This window comes from Rattus rattus, chromosome 3 (genome assembly GCF_011064425.1).
Source record: "Rattus rattus isolate New Zealand chromosome 3, Rrattus_CSIRO_v1, whole genome shotgun sequence".
NCBI lineage: Eukaryota > Metazoa > Chordata > Mammalia > Rodentia > Muridae > Rattus > Rattus rattus.
The window spans coordinates 45,904,881-45,929,276 of NC_046156.1; the positions used below are offsets into that span (position 1 = coordinate 45,904,881).

The 24,396-nt window shown below is 34.4% G+C and overlaps 1 protein-coding gene across 1 annotated transcript; it reads left to right on the plus strand.

The window, feature by feature from the left end:
- Window positions 1–632: 632 nt before the first annotated feature.
- On the plus strand, window positions 633–23,667 carry Rnpc3 (RNA binding region (RNP1, RRM) containing 3). Its single transcript, XM_032897446.1, has 14 exons — window positions 633–1,146; window positions 2,602–2,649; window positions 5,364–5,482; window positions 7,914–7,997; window positions 8,336–8,447; window positions 9,099–9,167; window positions 10,162–10,304; window positions 11,896–12,021; window positions 13,251–13,399; window positions 16,606–16,767; window positions 18,857–18,951; window positions 19,053–19,111; window positions 21,062–21,194; window positions 21,791–23,667. The coding sequence occupies exons 1-14, from the start codon at window positions 955–957 to the stop codon at window positions 21,845–21,847; spliced, it is 1,548 nt and encodes a 515-aa protein (XP_032753337.1). The 5' UTR covers window positions 633–954; the 3' UTR covers window positions 21,848–23,667.
- Window positions 23,668–24,396: the final 729 nt, after the last annotated feature.

Below are 24,396 nucleotides of genomic sequence, written 5' to 3' on the forward strand. Positions count from 1 at the left end.
CAAGGTCTGTATGTAGTCACTCAATATTCTGATTTTTCTCCCCATCCAATGATTCCTCAAAGTGGAACTTTGATGTATTGTGTACTAACTGGCTCATATCCATCGAGCAAATTAGAAGAGAAGTAAAAGACACCCTAGTTCTATGGATTGCACATACGTATTTTGACTAATTTGTAAGGGATATTATTTCGGACCACCCTAGCTTAATCTCAACCACAACAGTGTAGACTCTAATTTAGGTGTAAGGGATCAGATCTCACCTATTGATTAGCAATGTGACTTAATATACGACAGTACCCTCACTCGTGAGGCGGTTAGAAGAGAACTTACATACATGTATAAGTATGCCTACACATTTTTAGGTATTTATTCACGAAGTAGCCAATTCTGTTTAATAAACAGTGCCAAGAACTTTCAGCCTGTATATGCCGACTGATGACGGCGTGTTCTCTTGCCTGTAGTGTCTAATCTTATGCTGAATACCTTAGTGTTTCACCACTCCTAAATGCTAGGAACACACTTTACATTTCCCGAGAGTTCTCCATTTCACCAGCCAGATTCACTTTCTGAAAATCTGGATTAAGATCGCGGCGAGCAACACTCTTACAAGGTTCCTTCAGTACTTGGTCCCTGAAGCTACAGCCTCTTTGTTTCACATGACTGACGTTCCTCGATTAGATTTCTAGCCTTTTAACATTTCAGTCTTTATGTTATTACAACCAACGTCTCCTCAAATTTAAAGCGCGGCTCCAAGCGCTCTCTCTGCGGCAATCCGCGAACAGAAGCGCTGTTCTCCGGAAGGCCATTCTCGCGAGATCAACTCACGCGGGATTTCCGTACGTCCAGAATGCTTAGCGCGAAGCGGAAAATGACTTCGGCTCAGGCTCCGTGACTGCGGGAGTTTGGCCGGAAGCTTGTGCGGAAGGACTGTCTCCGGCTGGTTCTGCGCGGAAGATGGCGGTGCCCGAGCCGTCGATGCCGCTGTCGCGAGGCGGCCCAGGTTCCGCTTCGCTCTCTCCGCCCCGAGGCGACCGCACCCTCCTCGTCCGGCACCTGCCGGCGGAGCTGACGGCTGAAGAGAAGGAGGACTTACTGAAGTACTTCGGGGCGCAGTCCGTGCGCGTCCTGTCAGATAAGGGACGCCTGGTAAGCGTGCGCAGCTAGCGGGGGGCGGGGCGGGCCACTGGGACCGTGAGAACCGGGAAGAGGCCGGCTGTCTGCGCGTGCGCAGCTTGCCTACCGGGGCAAGTAAGCTTTGAGTTGCACCAAGAGCAGATAGAGACTGAGTTGCAGAGGGACGGTTTGCGCACCCACCCTCCTCGAATTCAAAATGAGCCTAACTTGGAGGTAATTTCCTTTAGATTCTTACAGATGTATGCAAGTTTTTTGGTTTTGTGGGGTTTTTTCTTCTTTCGAAGATCCTGACAGCAGGATAGACATGATAGCAAAAAATTGAGTGTAATAGACTTAATAGATTTTTGACAAATCATAAACATTTTCTGAAGTAAGCTTTCAGGGAACGGTACTTTTCGAGTTGAAAGTCCTTGTGGGATGCTCAGTTGTTACTATTTTTTTTTCTTTTCGAGAATGTTTGATTTTTCTGGTCACAAAGATAACGATTATATAAGTATAGTGTACAAGATGTTAGCCTGTAAAGGAACCAGACTTCAGTGGGCTTAAAGTTTCAGGGCACTCTTAATTGTATAGTCAACAGTTTAGCTTTACTGAAAAAGAAGAAAGACCTGTTTCCAAAAGAGTATTCATTTACTCAATCTAAATATACTAAGATCACCTTGGATCATATTGGACATAATTAGACTTCTAGTAAACAACTCAAACTTACCAGTAATATAATTCACTCACTTATTCATGATGTTTTTAAAAATAGGATTTAAATGAGAAATTGGACTTACTACTGAAACAAACTATAAAAATAAAGTAAAAAGAGAATGCAACTTGAGGGGTAATTTCACAGTTAGTAAATACTTTTAAATTATCTTGTATAGAATGAACATTTAAGGTGTTTGAGTGTAATGAAAAAGGTATTCCATATGTATACATATTTTAAGATTGATCTTTTTTGGAAAGAGAAGATGCTTTAAGCTTTACTTTACTTTTAATTATGTACACTTGTGTATATTTAGGGGGGTACAAGGGTATAGGTGCCCTTGGAGGCTAGAGAGGTCTAGAGCTGGAGTTATAGGTGGTTGGTTATGAAATTGCTGGGCATGGATATTGGGACCCCAATGAGGTCCTTGGAAAGAGACCTACTGACTCTTATCACTGACCCATCTCTCTAGCTCCCAAGAGTAGAAATTTTTTTAAGTTGTGGTCTGTCGAACTCTTTGCTGCTATAAAATATATTATGTTTGTCCATGTTCATTTATGTTCAAAGGCAAGGATTACGAGCTTTCAGGTCCAACAAGTCTGACTCTAGAAGATTCAGAACCACTAGATGAAACTAGTAATCACTTCAATAGTCTAAAATTTCCATCCTGTCTTTACCTATACTTTTATTACTATATCAAAATTGTTAAATGTTATATTTTATTAGACACTTGAATCATATTGAAAATAATATGTGCCTTGATTTTATTTCAGAAACATACAGCATTTGCTACTTTCCCTAATGAAAAAGCAGCTATAAAGGTATGTCTTTTTCTTTATTATTAAAGCTTTCAGAGATTTCTTACCCAATTTTAGGAAAAAAGTGGGAAGTAATAATAAATTGTCATTTCTAAAACCAAAATGATTTGTGTTCTAAGAGACTTTCCAAAAGGACACAATTGGCTTCATAGATAATCAGAGCTTGTCTAGTGTTTAGATACTGAGACTTGAGAACCATAGATTATTAAGTAAGACAAGGATGACTTCAAGTATAATTTTAAAAGAAATTCTGAAGAATATTAGATAAACCTCTGGTGATTATGGTTCACAAACTTTATTAGTTTTAAAAGGTATAAACCAAATAAATCATTTGTAAAAGCTATCACTTTTGAATTAGGCCTCAAATGAGTCATCAAATTTTGAGAAGAAAACAAGAAGAAATTGTACTTTCATATTTAACAAACAATAGAATTGGCCATGAAATGTGATAAAGCAGGCAGAAGCTAAGAGGCAGTGGTAGAAATAGAACTGAAAAAGTGAGACTGTATTTAAGAGGAAGAGAGGTATTAATTTGATTTCATAGGTGTCCTAAAAGAACCTGATAGTATTGAGAAGGCTAAAATATGCTCAGACTGATGAAAAATGTATGATAGGGCTCATATTTACGTATTGGATGTGAAGTAGAGAAAAATTATAGATAGACTAGCTGTTTTAGAGGCAGAGGCAATATCAATCTGAAAAGGACAGTAAGAAAATCAAGGGAGAGAAGTACATGCATGCCTTGGAATCTTGTTTTACAGAAATAATTTAGTGGAGTATTGCATAGAATTCTCAAGGTCCTACGTCCAATCCCAGTAATACAAGAGTAAAGTTTATAGATCTTAGTGATAAAAGATTTGAGAACAAAAAATATTTCAGAAAGTGTTTTTGGTTTTTTTTCCCCCAAATTTCTTGTCTGCCACTTTCACACATGTGGAGGTTAGAGGGCAGTAATTGGTTTCTCCTTCCACAGTATATGGTTCAGTCTTGGCAGCAAACACCTCTACCAGCTAAGCTTTCCTTTCCATTCCTAGTTCAGATCTTTAGGCTGAATAGCTTAAATGAGAAATGAATATGAGAGTCTTTGCACAGGCATGTAATGAATTCCTGTGTTATCTGTTAATGTTGAGGTGTCGATGGAGTACTTCTACGGAAACGCTAAACATTTCAAGATATTCTCTAGAACTGAGCAAAGTTTCCTAGTATGGAAATAGCTATGGTGGGCCAAAGGAAAATTAACCAAGAGAAAATTTGGCTTGTTTTAAAAAAAGAAAGAAAAATGAATTGCAAAAATGAAAAACATGTTATCTTGATACAAAAAATAATTCAGAGATTTTTGTCATGAGACATCCTGAGAAGTGAGCATAGTCTTACTAGTCAGGGTTAATCAGGGCTCACTTCTGAAACAGTCCCATAATATCATCCCGACTGCCCTGGAGCTCACTGTGTAGACCAGGCTTTCCATTGAACTCACAGAGATCTATCTACCTTGCCGCAGTCTCCACCGCTGCCTTCTGAGTTTTGGACTAAATGTGCCACTATACCCAGCTTACAGACTTTTCTTAAAACAGGCAAATAGTAGAAATAACTCAAATCTTCATGAGGGAGGAATACCATAACTTATTTCAGTTAGCAGATCACAGTCAATTGCATACATTAAACATATAAATGATCTTCAGTCTAAGTGTGTCATGTATGACACATGTGAATGCCATGTTTAGACTTAGATATTATCTCCATGGTATTTGACTATGATTGCAAAAATATAAAACATGAAAAGATGTAAATATCTGAATTCAGATACCAGCCATTTCAGATAAGAGATATTAAACTTGTTTGCATCCATATTTTGGACTGTAATTGACTGAATGATTTTATATTATTAGGGAATAATAACTTGAATAAGCTATAAAACATAATTCCTTTCTTTATATGTCTAGAGCTGTGCTTCTCAATCTGTGGGTTACAAACACTTTGGGGATCCAGTATCAGATAGCTTGCATATCAGATATTTACTTTTGATTCATAACAGTAGCAAAATTATGGTTATAAAATAGTAACAAGATACTTTTATGTTTGGGGTCATTATAACATGAGGAACTCTATTAAAATATTTCAGCATTAGGAAGAACTACTGCCTTAGAGGATAGCGAAAGAAGACTTGAGAAGATAAAAGATGGGGTTTAGTAAATAAGTCTAAACTAGATAAATATACAGACTGTTAATTTGTGATAACAGATGGTACAGTGGGACATACAGATGCAAATGCTAAGGGTTGGAAGTACACAGTTCACATTTAGTCTCCTCACTTGTCTCAAAGAAGAAAGTAAGGTATTATAAGGGAATGGAAGAAGAGACTGGGATGCTACATATCAGGAAAACATAAAACTTTTCTCGTAGAGATTAGCACAATTTAGGCCAACAGTGTGATATATAATTGTCTGGTGTCAGTAAGGGTCACTTGAGATTTTTAAGGTTAGAATTTATTGGTAACCATAAGGTTTATTATTTTTGTTTTGTGAGGTTCAAGCAAATTAACAGAGAGTTGGAGTAAGTTAGTTTTCATTTTGGAGAGTAATAATGGTAAAATAGCTTGAAATAAGACATAACTAAGGAAATTTAGTAAAAAAGCATAAATTATCTTTTAAGCTGAATAACAAGTGTTTTTGTTTTTGTTCTGTTTTTTTATATTATACTTTATATTCTTGTACCTAAAGGCGTTGACAAGACTCCATCAGCTGAAACTTTTAGGTCATACTTTAGTTGTTGAATTTGCAAAAGAGCAAGATCGAGTTCATTCGCCATGTCCCACCTCAAACACAGAGAAAAAGAAAAGGTGTGTAGACATTCAGACTTTCTTACCATTTTGAAATAAGAGTGGTGTGTGTGTGTGTGCGTGTGCGTGAGTGCGTATGCGTGTGTTTCAATGAAAATAGGACAAAAATGACAAAAGAAAATATGTTGAAAGCATAATAAAATGTTTCTCTAGTATATTTAAAAAGTAAAGCAGTAGTTTTGCTTCTAGTTGTGCTGACAACTGAGGCTTTAAAATTTAACATGTTTAGTGAAAAAGAAGTGGGGTGGATGGCATTCCGCATGTGGTAGAAGGGCAACTGCAGGCTAATTAACCACTGTCCAGAGAGCATGGGGGAAATAGTACTTCATTTGGAATATTCACTAATACACAATTCATTGTCTTTGAAGTGTTATCCCAAGCCTAAACATGAAATTCATTTGTTTCCTATCTGTCTTATATACATTTCCTGAAGGTAATTTCTGTAATATTTTCAGTGTGTCTATGTTTTGTGATCTTTTACTTGAAGTTACCAAAAGAATTTTCTAATTAGTACTGTCTGTTGCCTCAGTTTCAGATTTCATAGCATTTCAGATTTCAACCTATAGTAATAACGCTCTATTAGAGATAATAACAAGTAGAAAATTACAGCTTCTTTGATGGTGTTCTCACATTTAGACTCTGTGGGTCTATGTACCTGTTCGAATCTGCTTTAGGAGGAAGCTCTCTGATGATGGCTGAGTAAGCCACTGTTGTATGAGACTAGCAGAATATCATTAGGAGTCATTTTAGTGATCCTTTTTTTAGACCAGTAATAATTGTTTTTTTCCTAGGTGTCTGGGCTATCTAGTCTTTGGTTCTTGGTTACCCAAGCAGTGTCAGGCATGGGTTCCCTCTTGTGGAGTAGACCTTAAGTCAGTCAGACACTGATTGGCTACTCCGACAGGTTCTGTGCCACCACTGCTGTAGCATATTTTTCAGGCAGGACAGATTGTAGGTCAAAGGTTTTGTGGTTGGGTTTGTGTCCACATCTCTTTCGGTATCCTGCTGAGTATCTTCCCACACTAAAGACACTAGAATGTAGGGGTAAAGGCTCCATGTAGGCATCAGCTTGACTTTTCCCTCCTTGTTCAGTGGGTTTTGTTCTTGGCAGTGAGACCCCACTGCCATTTTGTTAAGACTAATCCTTCATCTTAGCAACAGCCTGGGATGTTTTGGGAATTGCCATGAGATTCCCGTGGCCAGCAATTCAATTGGGTGTAACCTCATCCTGCCACCGGAAGCCTTGACTGGCAACAAGAGATGGCAAGTTGAGATCCATGTCTCCGATTAGTAGGCACTACATTAGGATTGCCCTCATACATTCCAGGAAGTTGCCATTTTGCTAGGCACCTCTCAAGTGCCTCCAAGTCTAGCTGTTTTCTCCCCCAACTCTGACTCCATTCCATCTTCTCTACAGCCTGATTCCCATACTCTAGTCCCTTCCTGTCCCTCGTCTCATCAAATCCCTCTCCTCAGAGCTTAGGAGATTTCCAAGGAAGAGGAGGCAAAAAGAGTTTTCAGAGCCAAGGGGAAGATAGAGGATACCAGGAGAAAAAAGCCTTTTGAGTTGACTGAACAAGGTGTATACAGAAACTGAAGAAGCAGACACAGGCAGGCCTACATGGGTCTGCACCAGGTCCTCTGTGTATATATTGTAGCTATTAACTTGGTATTTTTCTAGGACTCCTGACTGAGAAAAAGGGTATGTCTGAGTCTTCTTGCTACTCTCTTCCTCCACTTGGGTTTCTGTGTCCAACTTAAGTATAAAGGTTTTTGCTTCATCTTACTATATTTTATTTTGTCATGTTTGGTTGTTATCTTTTGGAAGCCTGTTCTTTAAGTATGAGAAACAGAAGGATCCAGAAAGGAGGGGAGGTAGAGAGAAATTGGAAGTAAAAGGAGGGGAAACTAAAATGAGGATATAATATGTAAGAAAGAAAATCATTTTCAGTAAAAGAGAAAATGAAAAAATTAAAGAACAATTTTTTTTAACACTAACTGACCTCAAAGTGTAATAGGCAAACTATGTTCATTATCCAGGTACTTGACTGAATTACAGCATGCTAGCCCTTTTAATGTAAGATCCAATCTTACTATAGTCAGAAACTTCACAGATGAGGATGAAAGAGGTAAGGCTCTGCAAGTCTGGAATTTTGTGGGGAGACACATAAAAAAGTACCCTAAAACCCTTATGGTGTAAGGTGTGTTTTAGTCTGTCGTGATCGTTTGGAATTGTCATGTTCCTAAGTGTCAGGACTAAGTAGTTTATGGTTCTCCTCCTTAGCAGTACTTGTGTGACAAGTCCTTAAAGTCTTCTGTTTCCCTAATAAAATTGTTTTCATAATGTCATGTTTGAGAAGATTTTTATTTTCTGTATACAGTTTCTCATTTTTTTCAAATATCAGATCATCTGTGATTTTGTATGTTCTAGGTTGGATGACACTGTGGAAAATGATAAAGAGAAGAAAGAGCCTGACATCTTAACAGTAGAAAATGGAATTGCACCAAACCACGGGTTTGTGTTTTTGTTATTTTTTTTTTTTACTTTGTTGCCATGTTTTTTTAATATGCATGTGTAATTTAATGTATTGAATAAATGTTTTGAGGTATGAGGTTTTTTTCACTGAATTTAATAAAGATATGTCTGTTAAAGTGTTCAAGGATATAAGTGAACTGTGTTAAAAATGCTTTTGTATTCCTTAAGGTAATAGGAATATTAAGTAATAACATAAATATATGACTAATAAGTTATATTGTCAATTTTCTGTGTTAATAGATTATCTAAAATGAGTTATGGGTATGGAATTACTAAAATGCAATAAACATGTACCTTAATTCATTTTGTTTTTGTAGACTGACTTTTCCTCTAAATTCGTGCCTCAAATACATGTATCCACCACCTTCAAGCACAATCCTTGCAAATATAGTAAATGCTCTGGCAAGTGTCCCTAAATTCTATGTCCAGGTATGCAGAATCAACTTTCACTTTTAGTATGAAGTTTATAATTTGATTCCTTAGATACTGTGCTGATATTCATATGTATTTATAACATTCGAAACAACTCATTCCAGATAGCCAATGTTCTATGTAATGTATTAAATGAAATGAACTGTTACATATTACTGTCAAGTAATAAAAGCTTCATAAATACTTTGTAAATGGATACTAATAGGGGTCTACATTAGGAAATGTAATATAATACAGCTGTTACTTCAATGTAGTATTGACTTTCAGTAATCCTCAAAGAAAAGATAAGGTATGTTCATTAGCAAATGTTTGAAAAACTTAACAGAATGTTACTTCTCTGAACTATAAAGATAAGTGGTATGCATTTTCTTTGTTTCATAACCTCATAGTAAAGAGGGACAGTTAACTATGTGAGAACATTTTCAGTAGGTTTCACATTGCAAAGACATTATTCTCTAGTAATAGGCATTAAAATCAATATTTGTAGAAATGACAATCTAGGATTAAGGTTAGTTTAAGAGCTATTAAGGTCAGAGACGGACTTTTGTTTTGCTCAATAAATCACTGATTATGTTAACCACATTATGTTATATATGTGTTAATCATGACATTAATTCCATGTGACTTTTAAATATTTTATATTTTAAGGTGCTTCATCTTATGAATAAAATGAATTTGCCCACACCGTTTGGACCGATTACTGCACGACCTCCTATGGTAAAAAATTCTTAGAATTTTCAGGAGCCATAGTTTTGTTCCCTGAGCACTTATTTTTTTTTCCCATAAGACTATGTTTACAAAGTTTGTAACAGCTTTGTATAGTAAACAACTAATAGCAAAGCTGAGGAGTGAAAGTGGAAGAGAGTCAGATGGAAAGGAGATGCTTTCTTAATAAAGCCAAAATTTCTTCCAGCTTTTTGTCCTTTGGGGCCAAATATATTATCCTATAAATGTAAGATACATTTATTTGAGTTATCTAAATATTCCAGTGCTGTGGCTTTAATTCACATATATCTAACTTTACTTGGTAAGGATAAATAAATTTACAAAAAGTCTGTCAATAATTTATATAGTAGATTGTCTGCTCTTGAAATTATTTCACCATGATACTGTATATATTTATAAATAATATTAGTGCAAAATTAGTTTGGCTTTTAAAATACAAATACAAAGGAGTTTTCTTAGGTGTTGGCTACTATTCTGTTATATGAACTATTAGCTTCCTAATTTTTTATCGTAACACCACCGTAGACTTATTGCTTAGTAATTTCTTAAGGTAATATTAGATAGTGTTAATACAGTAAGGTAGACTTTGTCATAGCTGCTCCATTTCATAGAACAGGGAAGGAGGGGTGTTTCATTCTTAAGGTCCAAGTTGTCTTCACTATGTGCCTGTCCATGTGCAGATCAGATAAAAAAGGGAGGATCACGTACAGACTTTTAGACTCTTGTTGCCTGAGCCGATTTACATGTTGAAATGCAAGGTATATTTGCAAGTATTGTGTAGTTAGAAAACAGCACTGTTGTCGTCTAGCGGTCTGCCCTCACACATGTCCCCTGACGGTACACTGAGTTTATAAGAGAAAAATGAGAATCAAGCGTTAATGTGGAATGAGATTCTGTTGATGAAAATCAAGAATTCATACAAGATAGTTTGTCTATTCTGTGCATGTCATTGGTTTCCATGGTGCTGTTTTGTTCTTTTCCATAGTATGAGGACTATGTGCAGTTGCATGCACCCCTTCCACCTACATCACCTCAACCGCCCGAGGAGCCTCCCTTACCAGATGAGGATGAGGATTTATCTAGTAAAGAATCAGAATACGAAAGCAGTGATGAGGAGGACCGACAGAGGTTTGCAATCCAACATACTCATTTTTGTTCTAGGAATAAGGATGTGGAAAAAGTGTGTTCTTCCTATATTTCACATATAATTATTCAAAATTCAGAGTGCATTAAAATGCATTTCAAACTCCCTATGATCTTAAGGATATACAATAGCTCAGTGGATACTGAAAATATAGATCTTCAGAAAATTTTTTGGGTAAAGCAATTTTTAAATTGATAATCTTTGTATTACAGAGTATATTAGAACTTCATTGCTTATGGTTCTTTATTTGTTATTTGCTTATAAATTTTTTCTAGCTCCAAAATTGTTTTTTTCTTTAAAAGAAATTTATTTTTTTTGAAATTGGATTGTTTCTTTACAGTGGCCTGTTGTGTTTATAAAGTGTTTTGTAGATATGAATATAAAGAGTGTCCTGAAAATTTTAGTCATTGGACACATAGGCTCACAAATGAGATATAAAGTAGCCAGTTGTTATACTGAAGTGCTTGGGGATTAACTTATAATAATAAAAAGTGTATTTTGGTTTATGATTGGGAGGGTACCTGCTATGTCCCCATTTTGTTAGGTCTGTGGATAGTCCATGTGACAAATCATATCACAGCACAAACTACTCATTTTACAGCTATAAAACCAAAAGGCAAATGAAGAAATCTTGTTCCCACAGTCTCTTCTATGTAACCCAAGGTGCTCACCAGGTTCTGCCTTCCTTGTAATCAAGCTTTTCAAAAAATAGGGCATGGAAAGATAGTTCATGTCCTAATTATAGCACTTATATCCCAACTTCTTGTTATAACTTTCACATTCGTTACATGTATCATATTTTACTAAAGGTATACTTATGTTTTGTGTTTTTCACACTTTGGTTTTATTGCTGGTTATTACATTTCAAATGGTCTAGTGATGCTAAAAAAAAGCGCCTAGCTTTTTAGCCACACCCCCTCTCTATTTTTTGGTGTTTGTATATTTATTTAATTTTCAAGTTTTACAAATGAAATCCTAAAAGAGTTATTTCAATTGCTAGTTAATTTTAATTGCTCCTCTGTGAAAGATACCAAAATACCTTCACAGGATTCATTATAAACATTAACTGTTCAGAACCATAATGGAGGAAAGTTGCACATTAGATACCAGTTGAAAGCAACTTTAGTATTTGGAATTTTTTTCCTTAAGTAGCCACTTTGTTCATCTAACGTTTTATTAGCAATAAGTATGTCCAGAACAAGTATGTATTGCACAAATAAAAATATGTAAGAATAAATGTTCTGTTCAAAGAAATACTTTGTACTGTTTAGTAATTAAAATAAAACCCCAAAATAATACAATATATTTTGTATCTCCTGTTCAGTTGTATATCATTTTATTTGGCTAGCTAATAATTCATAATGAGATTTTTAAAAAAAAATTGATAACATAATTAGGTGAATTTTTTAAAAATAGGATTTAAATGGTCTAGGTTAATTTAGAAAGTGAATTTGGTCAAACTGATAATGTTTATTGTTGGTCTTAAAGTTCTTACTAGTTTTAAATACATATTTTGTATTAGAGGGATAAGCCATATTCTAGAATGTCAATTCTTGCTTATTTTCCTTAACATAGAATGAACAAACTGATGGAGCTAGCAAATTTTCAGCCCAAAATACCCAAAACAGTAAAGCCACGCCACGTGAGAAAAAAGCAGAAAATAAAGGACATGTTAACTCTACCTTCACCAGCTTCCCAAAGGTGATGTTGTTTATACTTATGAAATGAAGGTTGTCTGTTTGTGCCGCATTTGCCTAACTCAGATTATTCTTCTATGTGTCAGTTGGTAGTTTACCTTGGTGACCTCTGGGTTATTATTTGCCAAACTAGTAAGTTCTCTCAATTCTCTTTGTTTAGCCACATTTGACAACACTCAGCTTTCATCGCTCTTTAACATCATTTTGCTGATTAGACATATTTAGTACTTCTTACTAGTGATTGTAATTTTAATTTCACTTAACTTTTCTGTTACATTAAAATGTAACAAATTGCATTTTAATAGAAAGAATCTGATGTATAAATTATAACAGCTTACCCTCTTCTGTCTTGACATTACAGTCCTATGCTTTTAATCCCTTAGCTGTCCTGAGCAGCAGAGAGATTGTAAGCGATGGATTTTAGTGGCCACATTACACAGTAAAAATGAGCAAGTTAACAACAACGATAATTATTTCATTAGTTAAACTCAAAATACTATTTCATCATGCAATCTGTATGAAGATGTTATTGAGCACTTACAGAAATTCACTAATTACATGTAGCTAATGACTACTAAGTTGGCCGCTGGTGTCACAGTATATAATATAAACTGTATTAAAACACTGCCAGATGATGTGGTGTATACCTGTAATCATAGCACTTGGGAGAGGAATGCAGAATGATTACAAGTTCAAAGTGATTCTCTGCAGCGTACAGTGAGTTTAAGCCTGAGTCAAATTGACTGGTAAGATAGTTTTGTGGGTAAAGTTTCTGGAAACCAAGGGTGATGTCTTGATTTTGATCCTAAATATCCACAGGGTGGAAGGAAAGACTTGTTATCCACAGTTTGTCTTCTGAGTTAATCATGTACTCCACCACACATGTAAAATAAATGTCAACAAATAAAAATACTGTTTATACTGACTGAACAAGTGTACCCCTGCTGTCTAAAATCAGTAGATTAAGTCCTAAGTTTTTCATTTACAAAATGACTTTAAACTTTGAACCTCCTTTAACCTCTACTTTCCTCATCTATAAATTAGGTGTTTAATAGTACCATTGCTAAACTGTTAAGGTTTTTGACCTACTAAGTCTAGTCAGTATATGTAGTGCCTAAAATACAGAGAATGTTCCATAGTGGCAGCCTTTTAAATTAAAGAAAATATGAAATAATGGTCTTAGAATTTTATTTTAAATTATAAACTTACATTGTGATTGTTTGTAAATATTAGTTTGCATCCTGTGCTGTTACCTTCGGATGTATTTGACCAACCACAACATGTAGGTAATAAAAAAATCGAATTCAATATATCGACCAACATGCCTGCAGCATTAAACAAAGATTTGGAGACAGAACAAAATAATGAGGAAAAAAATTCTGGTAAGAACATTTTAGTTATTTTATATTGTAACAATTTTTTTATGCTCATATAAATTTTATCTAAGTGTTTGTCAGCTTTATTTAAAGTATGCAGTTACAGACTGAGAGTGTAACTCAGCTGGTAGAGAACATGTATGGAGCTCTGGGTGCCCCCCAGGACTTCATAAACTGAGTATGCTAAGGCAGACTTGTAAATCCAGTGCCTCGTAACGGAAGGCAGGAGACTCAGAAATTCAGGTACATACTTGGCTAGTAGTTGGAAGACAACCCAGGTTAAATAAGACTAAAGTGTGAAAAAATTTATTTTTCAAAAATTAAAGTAAATTATATGGCTAGGTGAATCTTAATATCAAAGATAGTCCATTTTTAGCTGTTACCTAAATAAAACTTAGGTTAAATGGAAAGATTGTCATTGTTGCTTTTTATTTTCTGATATTTTGAGATAGGATCCTCTGTCCCAAAACTGTATTAAACACATATGGTCCTCCTTTCCCCAGTGCTAAAATCAAGGGTATGCACCAACATTTCTGACTTCTTGTTATTTTTTGCTGGTGGTCATGTATACATGATATTTAGGAGTTTTGCTGATTTAAATGCTTATAATAATAGTATTTCTTATATTAACAACTATTCATTTTCTGATTCTTAAGATATTCTATCATTTTATTAACACAATTGTATTATCTTAAGGAAATAAGCCTTGATACTATCCTGGAGTTGTCAGTTTACACACACACAAACACACATGCACACACATGCACACGCATGTGTGCACACATGTGCACATACATTTTACCTAAAACTCAAAGGAGTAAAATATTCTAATGCTTATTGAAACTCCTAATTTGTTAGTAACAGTGGTATTCTTCACTTAAAAAGATGTATTTTTATTTTTTAATTACATGTGTGAGTGTTTTTGAAGGCAGATGGATGGTTGAGTGAAGATGGGTGCCTGCTGAGTGCAGTTGCCTGCTGAGGCCAGAATAGGGCACGAGACTCCTGGAGCAAGTGTTACAAGGCTTGTGAGCCACCTGCATAGCATACTGGGAATAGAGTCTGACCCTTTGCAAGAGCTGTATTTGCTTTAAACTATTGAGCCATCTAGCCCCACAGTGACATCCTTTAAATATATGTTTCAGAATTAATAGATACTATTTGAAATTTAATTGCAAAATACATATAGTAAAAATTTAAAAAGTTACTATTCTATATTCTTTTTTTCTTCAAATATGACTAATTTGTAATAGTCTTTGTTAATGTTATTCTAGCCTTTATGATCTGAGATTTATGTTTGTAACAGAATAACATATATAGCTTTGAAAAAGGATATATTTGGGTCATAGTTTTAGAAGGTTAGCCCTTTTACTTTGGGGCCTGTGAAAGAGAAAACTGACTACTTCAAAATATCCAGGAAGCAAAGACAGTTTGAGGTATTAAGAGGTATCCCAAAACTCCAAGATCATATGAGAAGACTTCCCACTGGACCTTTCTGTTAAAGTGTTAACCCACCTCACATTATTGCCATCCCAGAGATACAAGACTTTAATATAAGGACACGTAGGAGGCATTCCAAATTTAAAATACTTCATCTTGCATATATAAAAGCATTTTTATTTCTTGCTAGGGTTTATTACATAACAAGTTATATTGACAGCCTTCAGAGTTTACAGGCTAGTAAGAATAGCTTATTGGTTTAGAACAAAACCCATATAAACCCTTTATTGCTGTTATAGTCCATAGTATAATCGTATCACTAATTGTAGCTCTTAGACTTGGAAGTTCTTCTTAAAGTAAAGATTTATGTTATCTGAGTGTGTATGCTGGTCTGTATAAGTATATGCTCATGTATGGGGTTGTACTCTGAGGCCAGAAAAAGGCATCTGGTGCCCTCTTCTATCACTTTCAACAGGTTCTCATTTTTGGTGTACTGGGATGAGTAAGATCCTTCTCTGTATTGCCTTTGGTATTAGCAAGGATATGGTTGCATGGATCCAAGCTGTAGTCTGCATGGTTCTGGAACAAGCACTTGTAACCACTGAGCAGTCTCCACCTAGCATCAGTTCTTTTTTAATTTGTTAGTGTAAATACTAGAATATATTTCTAGGTACTTGTTTGATTGCTTTTGTAAATAAAGAGTTCTAATAAGGATTGTGTAATGTAATAAGTGAACTTTTTTTTTTTTTTTTAATAAGTTATCTTTTAATTTTTTGTTTTTTTTTTTTTTTTTGCCCTTTGCATTAGCTTTATTTCTACTTTCTTTTCTCATTACATGGCTAGTCACTATATGTTAATATATTTTTACTATTAATAAATTTATCATATCTATGGGATACAGTTTCATGGTTCTTTGAATAAAATATTTTATGTTTATGGAAGGTAGTCTGTCATCCCAGAGTTTGCTTTTTAGAGGATTTCATCATATTTTTGCAATTTAATGTTGCTATTTAAAGTAAAAAGTTAACTTAAAAAATAGCTAATTTCCTAAGTATGAAATAATTGTCCATGAGGGATGAACATTACTACTTACTTTTCTTGGAGTGGTGTCAAGGTAAATAGAACTGTTTTGTTCATTTCAGCTTAACATCCTTGACACAAGTCTTAATTTATGTTGAAGGGAGTAAGATTATTTTAAGTATTGTGATAAAGTATTATGCAGTTCTCTTTGTAGATTATCTTGAATGACTTTGATTTATAGTATTACTAATTTTATAATTCCAATAATTGTACGTTTATTTTAACTTGTTTTGTTACTGTTTTAAGAATGGGAAGGTTAAACAATCAATTGCTATATACCAATATACATAGTCTTATCTAACATGGAATATTTTCTTCAGATTCCTGTTGATACATCAAACTGAAGATGCTAAAACTTAATGCATTTTCTTTCCTATTTGCCCCCTAACTAGCACTACAGAACAAGCATTTGGCACCTTAGCTTTTGTCTGTAGCTGCCTTTGTGCTGCAGTAACAGAACTGAATAGTCAAAGCCTTGGCCCGCAAAACTATACAACACTATTCTTCAGACATTTATAGGAAAGATGGTCCTGTTTCTGTTCTGAGACAACAATAAACACTAAAAATGACCAAATGGTACTTTAGTGAATATAAAATGGGGACAGAAATCTAAGTTATGTTTTGAAGCAAGAGCTATTTTCATTTGTTTTGTTTTTCTTTTTTAATGACTGATATTAATGTTAAACTCTTAGATTCACCAGACACTGGCCTTGATGATTCAAATACAGGATTTGGAAAACTCTTCCCCAAACCTAATGTGAACATCACAGAAGAGATTAAAGAGGACTCTGATGAAATGCCCTCACAGTTTATTTCTCGAAGAGAGTTGGAAAAGGGTCGTATTTCCAGAGAAGGTAATGTAATGACATAAACCAATACATAATTCATCTTACATTTTGTGTCTTATTTCCATTCTTCATGCTTTTTGAAGTGAGGAATTTTTATGGGTCATTTCCATTAAGATAGACATGTTAATATCTCCAGTTAGTTTGTTGACACTTCTTTCTTAGAAACTCATATCTTACACTGGGGAAGTTCCTTACCATGTAGTACAGTCAATATTGGGTAATCAGTAAGTTCCATGAGTTTGGAATTACTTAAGTTGACAAATCATTATCATATAATCTAAAATAGATGCAAGGTGACTATTAAATTTTAGTGAATAGAAATCTGAATTTAGGATATTATATCTCAACATTATTCTTTATTTAACTTTAGAAAAAGTTATATAAAATTTTAATCATTTTCTATATGACAAAGTATCAGGACCTAGCCAACAAATGAAAGAGTCACTTAATTGGGCTCATGTTTTCAGAGCATTAGAATCTATGGTGACAGAGCAAAGACCTCATGGCAGGAATAACTGAGAGCTCATATCTTGATCCATAATCTGTAAGAAGGGAGAGCACACTAGGAATGGGTCAAGTCTTTTGAAACCTCCAAGGCTGCTCAGTGATATACTTTGTCCAAGGTCATAACTCCTAATCCTTCTCAAACAATTCTAACAAATGGGGACCAAGTATTCAAACATACGGGTTCAAACTAACACACCACTAAATGATTTTTTTTAATTTCAATATTTATAGAAAAAATTAGTTATTTTTCATTGTGTTACAAATACCTTTCTCCACAATAATGGGAATCAGCCTCCAATTAATATCTTCACATATAAAATCTAGTTTCCCAAAGCAGATTTCTGGCAGTAAATAGGAGGAACTATAAAGGACTTTAGAGACGTTGTCTATTGATTTTGAGTGCATCATTCCTACATTTGAATATGAAAGTGGCTAATGATTTGGGAATGCATTTTATTTACTCACTCATTCATTCATTCATTCATTCACTTTCCATCCCATTCACTGCCCTCTTCCAATTCACCCCCTCACACAATCCTCCTGTGTCTCCTCCCATTCTAGCATTTCAAGTCTCTGGGAGGCTAGGCACCTCCTCTCCCACTGAGACCAGACAAGGCAGCCCAGCTAGAAGAACATACCCCATATACAGGCTACAGCTTTTTGAGATAGTTCCCATTCAGTTGTTTGGAGATCAAACTGCTCATCTGCTGACATGTACGTGAGGCTAGCTCTAGCCCATGTATGTCCTTTGATTGGTGGTTCAGTCTCTTATAACCCCTAGAGTCCAGGTTTGTTGATTCTGTTGGTCTCCCTGTGGAGTTCCTTTCTCCTTAGAGGCTGCAATCCTTCTTCCTGTTATTCCGTAAGAGTTCACAAGCTCCGTCCACTCTTTGGCTGTGGGTATCTGCCTATGTCTGAGTCAGCTGCTGAGTGGGACCTTTCAGAGGACAGACAAGCTAGGCTCCTATCTGCAAGCATAACAGTATCGTTAATAGTGTCGGAGATTGGTGCTTGTCCATGGGATGGGTCTCAAGTTGTGTTGGGTTTTGGCTGGCCATTCCTACAGTCTCTTTTCCATCCCAATCCCTGCATTTCTTGTAGACAGGATAAGTTTTGGGTGGAAAGTTTTGTGGGTAGGTTGGTATTCCTGTTGCTCTACTAGGATTTCTGCCTGGCCATAGGAGGCAGCCTCCCTAGTCCATATTGCCAATGCGTGAGTCTCATTGATTCTTGGACCCTTTCTCTATCCTGGCTTTCCATCTCTTCCTGGAGTTCCCCTCCCCCGCCCCCATCAGTTGAAAATTTCCATTCATTCTCATGGACATCCAGCTATCCTCCCTACCCCTCCCTATACTATACCCTATACTTCTACCCCCAGTTCCCCTCTTGATCTAGCAGAATAATTATATAAGTGGTTATCACATATTTATGATAAAGTGACTCTTCTCAAAGAATTGTCTGCTGTTAACATTTCTATAAAGCTTATTTTTGCCATTTTAGCAGTTACAATAGACTGTTAGGATTTTGCTTAAAGAATTACTAAAATGATTTTAATTTTATATTTTTGTCTTGTTTTGTTTTTAAAAAGAAATGGAAACTCTTTCAGTTTTCAGAAGTTATGAACCTGGTGAGCCAAACTGCAGAATTTATGTCAAGAATTTAGCTAGACACGTTCAGGAAAAGGTGAGGTGAGATTTGATTTTCTTCTTTCCTTGTCCCACTGGTTTGTTTTCTGATTTCTCTCTCTCTTTTTTTCTTTTCTTTTTTTAAATTTCTAATTCTAGGACCTTAAATTTATCTTTGGGAGATATGTTGACTTCTCTTCAGAAACACAGCGGATCATGTAAGTAGTAGTTCCAATCTCATTGTATCTTATCTGTTACAAATTCATCATGTCTTGTCATGCCTGATTTCCTCTTTAGTGCTCAAACCTCCATGGTAAGTCATCTGTTCTCTTACACAAAAGTCCTTTTAGAAGTGATAGACAAATTGTATATCAATGAGCAAATAAAATTTTTAACAATTCAAATTAGATCATATTTGCTAGTTCAATTTTTCCTACTATGAAAGTGATATAAAGTGTATATTAAGAAATGTTTCTGATTATATTCTTTTAAATCCTTATTTATAAATCCATCTTTCCTAGTAAGTTTTGTCCCAAAGCCTTTGACACTTAAGCATTAGTACTCAACATTTACATTGCCTGAGAACTACTTGGAGATCTTGGTTAAATGGTTTTCTTGGCCCATCTCCAGATAGGTTTTCTAGTTGTCTCAGGCCTCACGGATTTGCATTTCTAACTAGTGACTTTGGCCGTGTAATATTATTTTAATTTTAAGTAAAACCAATACTTTTACCATCTTACCTGCCTTGTGTCTTTTTGGATATAATTTTGTTCGCATGTACAACTACATACAAGGTATATACTGTAAAGGTTATATTTTCAGTATTACTTTGCTCATATTTACAATTTGAGATGAAGGAAAATTCCATTTAGGCAAAGGTTATAGATTCTGAAATGATTGTTATCTCTGAAACTAGTAACTATACTTTAAAAAAAAATTCACTTCATATTTACTTGGTTTCTGCACATGTGTGTGTGTATGCGTTTGTGTATATGTGTATGACATACACAACATATAGGTGGGTCATTACTCTGTGGTGTACACCAGTATGTGTTCATCATACACCCTTCTTTTTTTGCATTTGTTATGCTCCTTTGTTTGAGAAAAGGTTTTTATTGGTCTAATAGTTGGCAAGTTCTTGCCAGTAAGTCAGGGGCCATATGTTTTTGTTGCTCTAGTTTTGTAATTATGAGCATATCAACCATGCCTGGCTCCTTTTTTTTCTTTGCTTTTGTTTCTTTTTTTTTTATTTTTTAAATGAGTGTTTAAAGGGTCCTTTTGTGATCAAAGCAAGCACTTTTTCAGTTGAGCTGTTACTTAACCTTATCATTTGATAGTATCTGTTTTCTATTTTTTAGTTTTTAATATTTGATCGTATTTTCATTGTAACTTACAATTTTTTTATAAATAACCCTTAAAAAGGTTCCTTTCAAAAATGTTTATATATAAATATATTGTAGAATAAATAATAAGATATTGGGAGAATTAAACTAGGAATAACATGTGACTTAGGCCCTATGCTTGGAAGAGTCATTCTCTCTCTAGGTACCATTAATAAAATGTTGGCTTTGAATATTTGATAAGTCCCCTACTCTAAAATGTCTGTAAATGTTTATAATAATATAAAGCCAATTATGTAAATCTATTACTTGGTTCCTTTTAGCCTTCTATTTATGTATGTATTTTTAAATCACTTGAGTATAGTATTGCACTCATTATAAGGTATGTATAAAAACGATAACTAAAAATTTTGCTGGGCAGTGATTATACAAGCCTTGAATCCCAGCAGTGAAAAGGCAGAGGCAGGTCTGATTTACAAAGTGAGATCCTGGACAGCCAGGGCTACACAGAGAAAATCAAAAACAAAACCAAAAAACCTGAAGCAAACAGAGGAACAAACACAATTTTAGCTTGCTAAAAGAACAAAGTAAGATTTTACTTATATCTCTGCTAGTGGTATAATCTTAAAATTTTAATCATGACATAAATTGTTACTTGTTAAGACCAATACAAAATAGAATTTTCAGATATCTAATTCTAATGTTGAATACTTCTGGTGTTACTTTGAAATAGCAAAATTTTGGCTTGTTAGGGCTTTTGATACATGATTTTAAAATTGATGAGCTTTAAATCAGAATTACTCTATTTTTACTTTTTTTTACTTCTAGGTTTGATATTCGCTTAATGAAAGAAGGACGCATGAAGGGACAAGCTTTTGTAGGACTTCCAAATGAAAAAGCAGCAGCCAAAGCCTTGAAAGAAGCTAATGGCTATGTTCTATTCGGGAAGCCCATGGTGGTTGTATCCTTTAAACCAGTCCATCCTAAAACTCTATGCTTTTTACCACCTACAGTATCAACAGTTGTTCAAGCTTGGCTTGTTACTTAACAGTTAAACATGCCTTAGCTCAGATGACAAACTTAATCAATATTTGAAAGTAATGTAACTTTAGCAATGTAAAGTGACGTCCAGCTAAGTTTATACATTTATTCAGCTCTAAATTATTTCCTTATGTTAAATTCAAGGCATACTATCTAGAAATGTACTTGGAGTCACTAGAAGAGATTCCAGTGTAGTTTAATAAACTCACATCTTTACTTTGGTATTTCAGTGACCAAGATAGATCATTGCATAACTCTCTTGTAGTAATAAATTCAGGTTTTAGATTAGAAATGCAAAGGTATGGATGAGAAAAGTAACAGGTATAAGGAAAGACAGATAGTTTCTATTTTTTTCAAATTGTGAAAATCATGTGAGAGTTAGTGAAAATAATTTTTAAGACTTCTATATTAGATATTAGTTCTGGATATTATTAATTCTTGCATATTAGACCTTGATTATCTTTTTAAAAGATCACTTATCTGTTCATTATGGAGGCCTTAATGTTAATATATTAGCAGTTTGCTCGATCTGCTAGACCAAAACATGATTCTAAAGAAGGAAAACGGAAGTGATACAGACAATAAAGGTAAGTGTGGATAAGACATTCAGTGATAAGACATTTTCTTGGAGTAAATGTAAGGAAATATAAAAATAATACAGGTTACTAATTCAGATATTTTATGAGTTTAAGAAAATTTCTGTATACTATTCATTCTCATTAATGTCAAAATTATAACTAGCTTAAAGTAAGCTTGTGTGTAACAATTTTTGAGGATTTTATAAAGAATATTGGTCATTATTTTATGTTTTCTGCACAATGATGTTTTTAATATCTAATCTGTGTTGTAATCACTTGGAGAACTTGATAAAAACAGATTGCTGACCCTTCCCTTCAAGAGTTTCTGAATCAGTAATTCTGAGGTGGGTGACCAGTAATCCCATTTATCCTGTCAGTAAGGGATTTGTCATGCAGTAATTGCAAGTATTGCAAGGAACAGTATCTGGCAAGCCAGAGCTGGCTGCGTATCCTGGCACCTGACCAGTCGTACAGTCATTGAGATCACAGGGTAACACTGGGGTGTTTTGTCCAAGGTGCACATTTTCAGAACTGAAGCAAACAGTTACTAAAGTACTGTGTATTTCATCCCATATATTATTAACATTTTACAAAATATGATTCTGAAGTATTTTGTTTAAAACAGGTAGTTTCGGTACTTAAGTGAATGAATGATTTTAAATAGTGGAATTGAATAATATTTTAAATTATTAACTTGTTACTTAGAAAAAAATCAGACAAAAGAATAGTTTCTGAATATTTGAGAGGTGGAGGATAGTTAGAGATAACTTACTTTTAGTTATTCTACTCTTAGAGTCTGAAGAACACGAAAATCATTAGTCAAAATTGCTATTTAGCTGGAAAAAGCCTATTAAAATAGAAATATTTGCTTACCATTTAATCTTTGTAAATTTCTTGGAATATTTAAGTTTACTGTCAAGAGACTCAGATGTCTCAAAATGCTATACAGATAAAAAATGAAGAATTTCAGTCTGTATTTTAGTAAATTGTTTATAAATCTGTTGCTAAAGATTAGAAAAAAATAAACCACATTCTGCTGTTCTTCCTTAGAAGCATTCCTGCGTAAATACTGCTGTAGCACTGTCATACAAGCGTATCCTTTCTTGTCGTATCCTTTTGGAGCAGTGGCTTTGTTTTCTTTCATTTTGTTTTCTAGAAATGTTTGGTCTACCTTCTATCATTTATCCAGATTAAGTATTTTTTTACTTTATTTAAATGAAACATTTCTCAAATAGTTTTGTTTCCTGGACAAATATTTTCTCTATTTTAAATTCCATGGTTAATTTTCTGTGCTATCATATAAGTCAATGAGTTTTTACCAGGGAAAGTTAGTGAATCAGGTCACTTATTATATACAATTGCTTGACCACGGAATATGGTAATATTTCTTATATATGTTAATTTCTTCAACCTAATTCAGGAACATGCTTCCTGTTTTGTGTTATCCCATTTAGGTGTTGTTCTAGTTTCATTTTTGTGGCTGGGACAAATACCCTGACAAAAAGTGACTTAGTGAAGAAGAAGGGAATTATTTGCTTTTCAATTTAAAGTTCATTATTGTAGAGAAGTCAAGGCATGAATCTAAAGTGTAATATCCACAGTCAAGAGCAGAGAGAATAAAGCTATAGCTTGCCTAGTGTAAGCTAGCTTTTCCTTTTGTACGTTCTTCACGGTCCCCTTTCCTAAGCAATGGTGCTACCCACAATTGGTTGGATATTACATCGGTGAACAGTCAAGACTATGTTATGTGCTCATACCAACATAGTCTAGATAGTGCTTTATTAAGACTTTTCCCAGGTAATCTAATATGTCAAGTTGATATCTTCTATCTTCTAGAAATAAGAACAATGATTCCAGGCTGTATGACAAGAATCTCCCAGAATAGCTAGTCTCAAATTCTGCACATTTAAATTCTGATAATTTTAAAATATATGATAATGTATTATCCATTGATGTTTAATGTCTTAGAGTTTGATTCTACTATATTAATATAAAGAGAACCAGCCAGGAAGATAGTGTATGTACAAATGTTTCTATCTCAGAGCTAATAAATCAGAATCACTTCAATAATGTCTTGTACTTGAAAGTTTTCCTTAGTAGTAGAAAGGACCACTGACAAATTTGGATTTTTTTCTTTTAGGGAAATAAAAATCCTCAAAATTTTGTGGCAAGTGTTGCTATGCTATTATAAGTGCTTTAAAACTATTCACAATTCTGTTGTCACCCTAAGAGTAGAAGCTTTCCAAAATTGATATTGCAGTCTCTTCATATTCACAATTGAAATATTTTAGTTTTTAGTATTAAAAGTAGCCTTTCTTACATATATCTTATGCTGACATGATTCACTAATTTTCTACATATAAATATTTGGGCTTAATTAACTAATTTATTATAATTATTTTTAATGGACCTTTATGGTGTTTTAGGTTCCTTCTGAATTCTGTATCTTTCAAGTACTGTGGAACTTTGAGAGAAGAAATTGGCCATCTGGACAATGGAACTGTGCGTAACAACTTTGAAAACATTAAAATATTACATATCTTC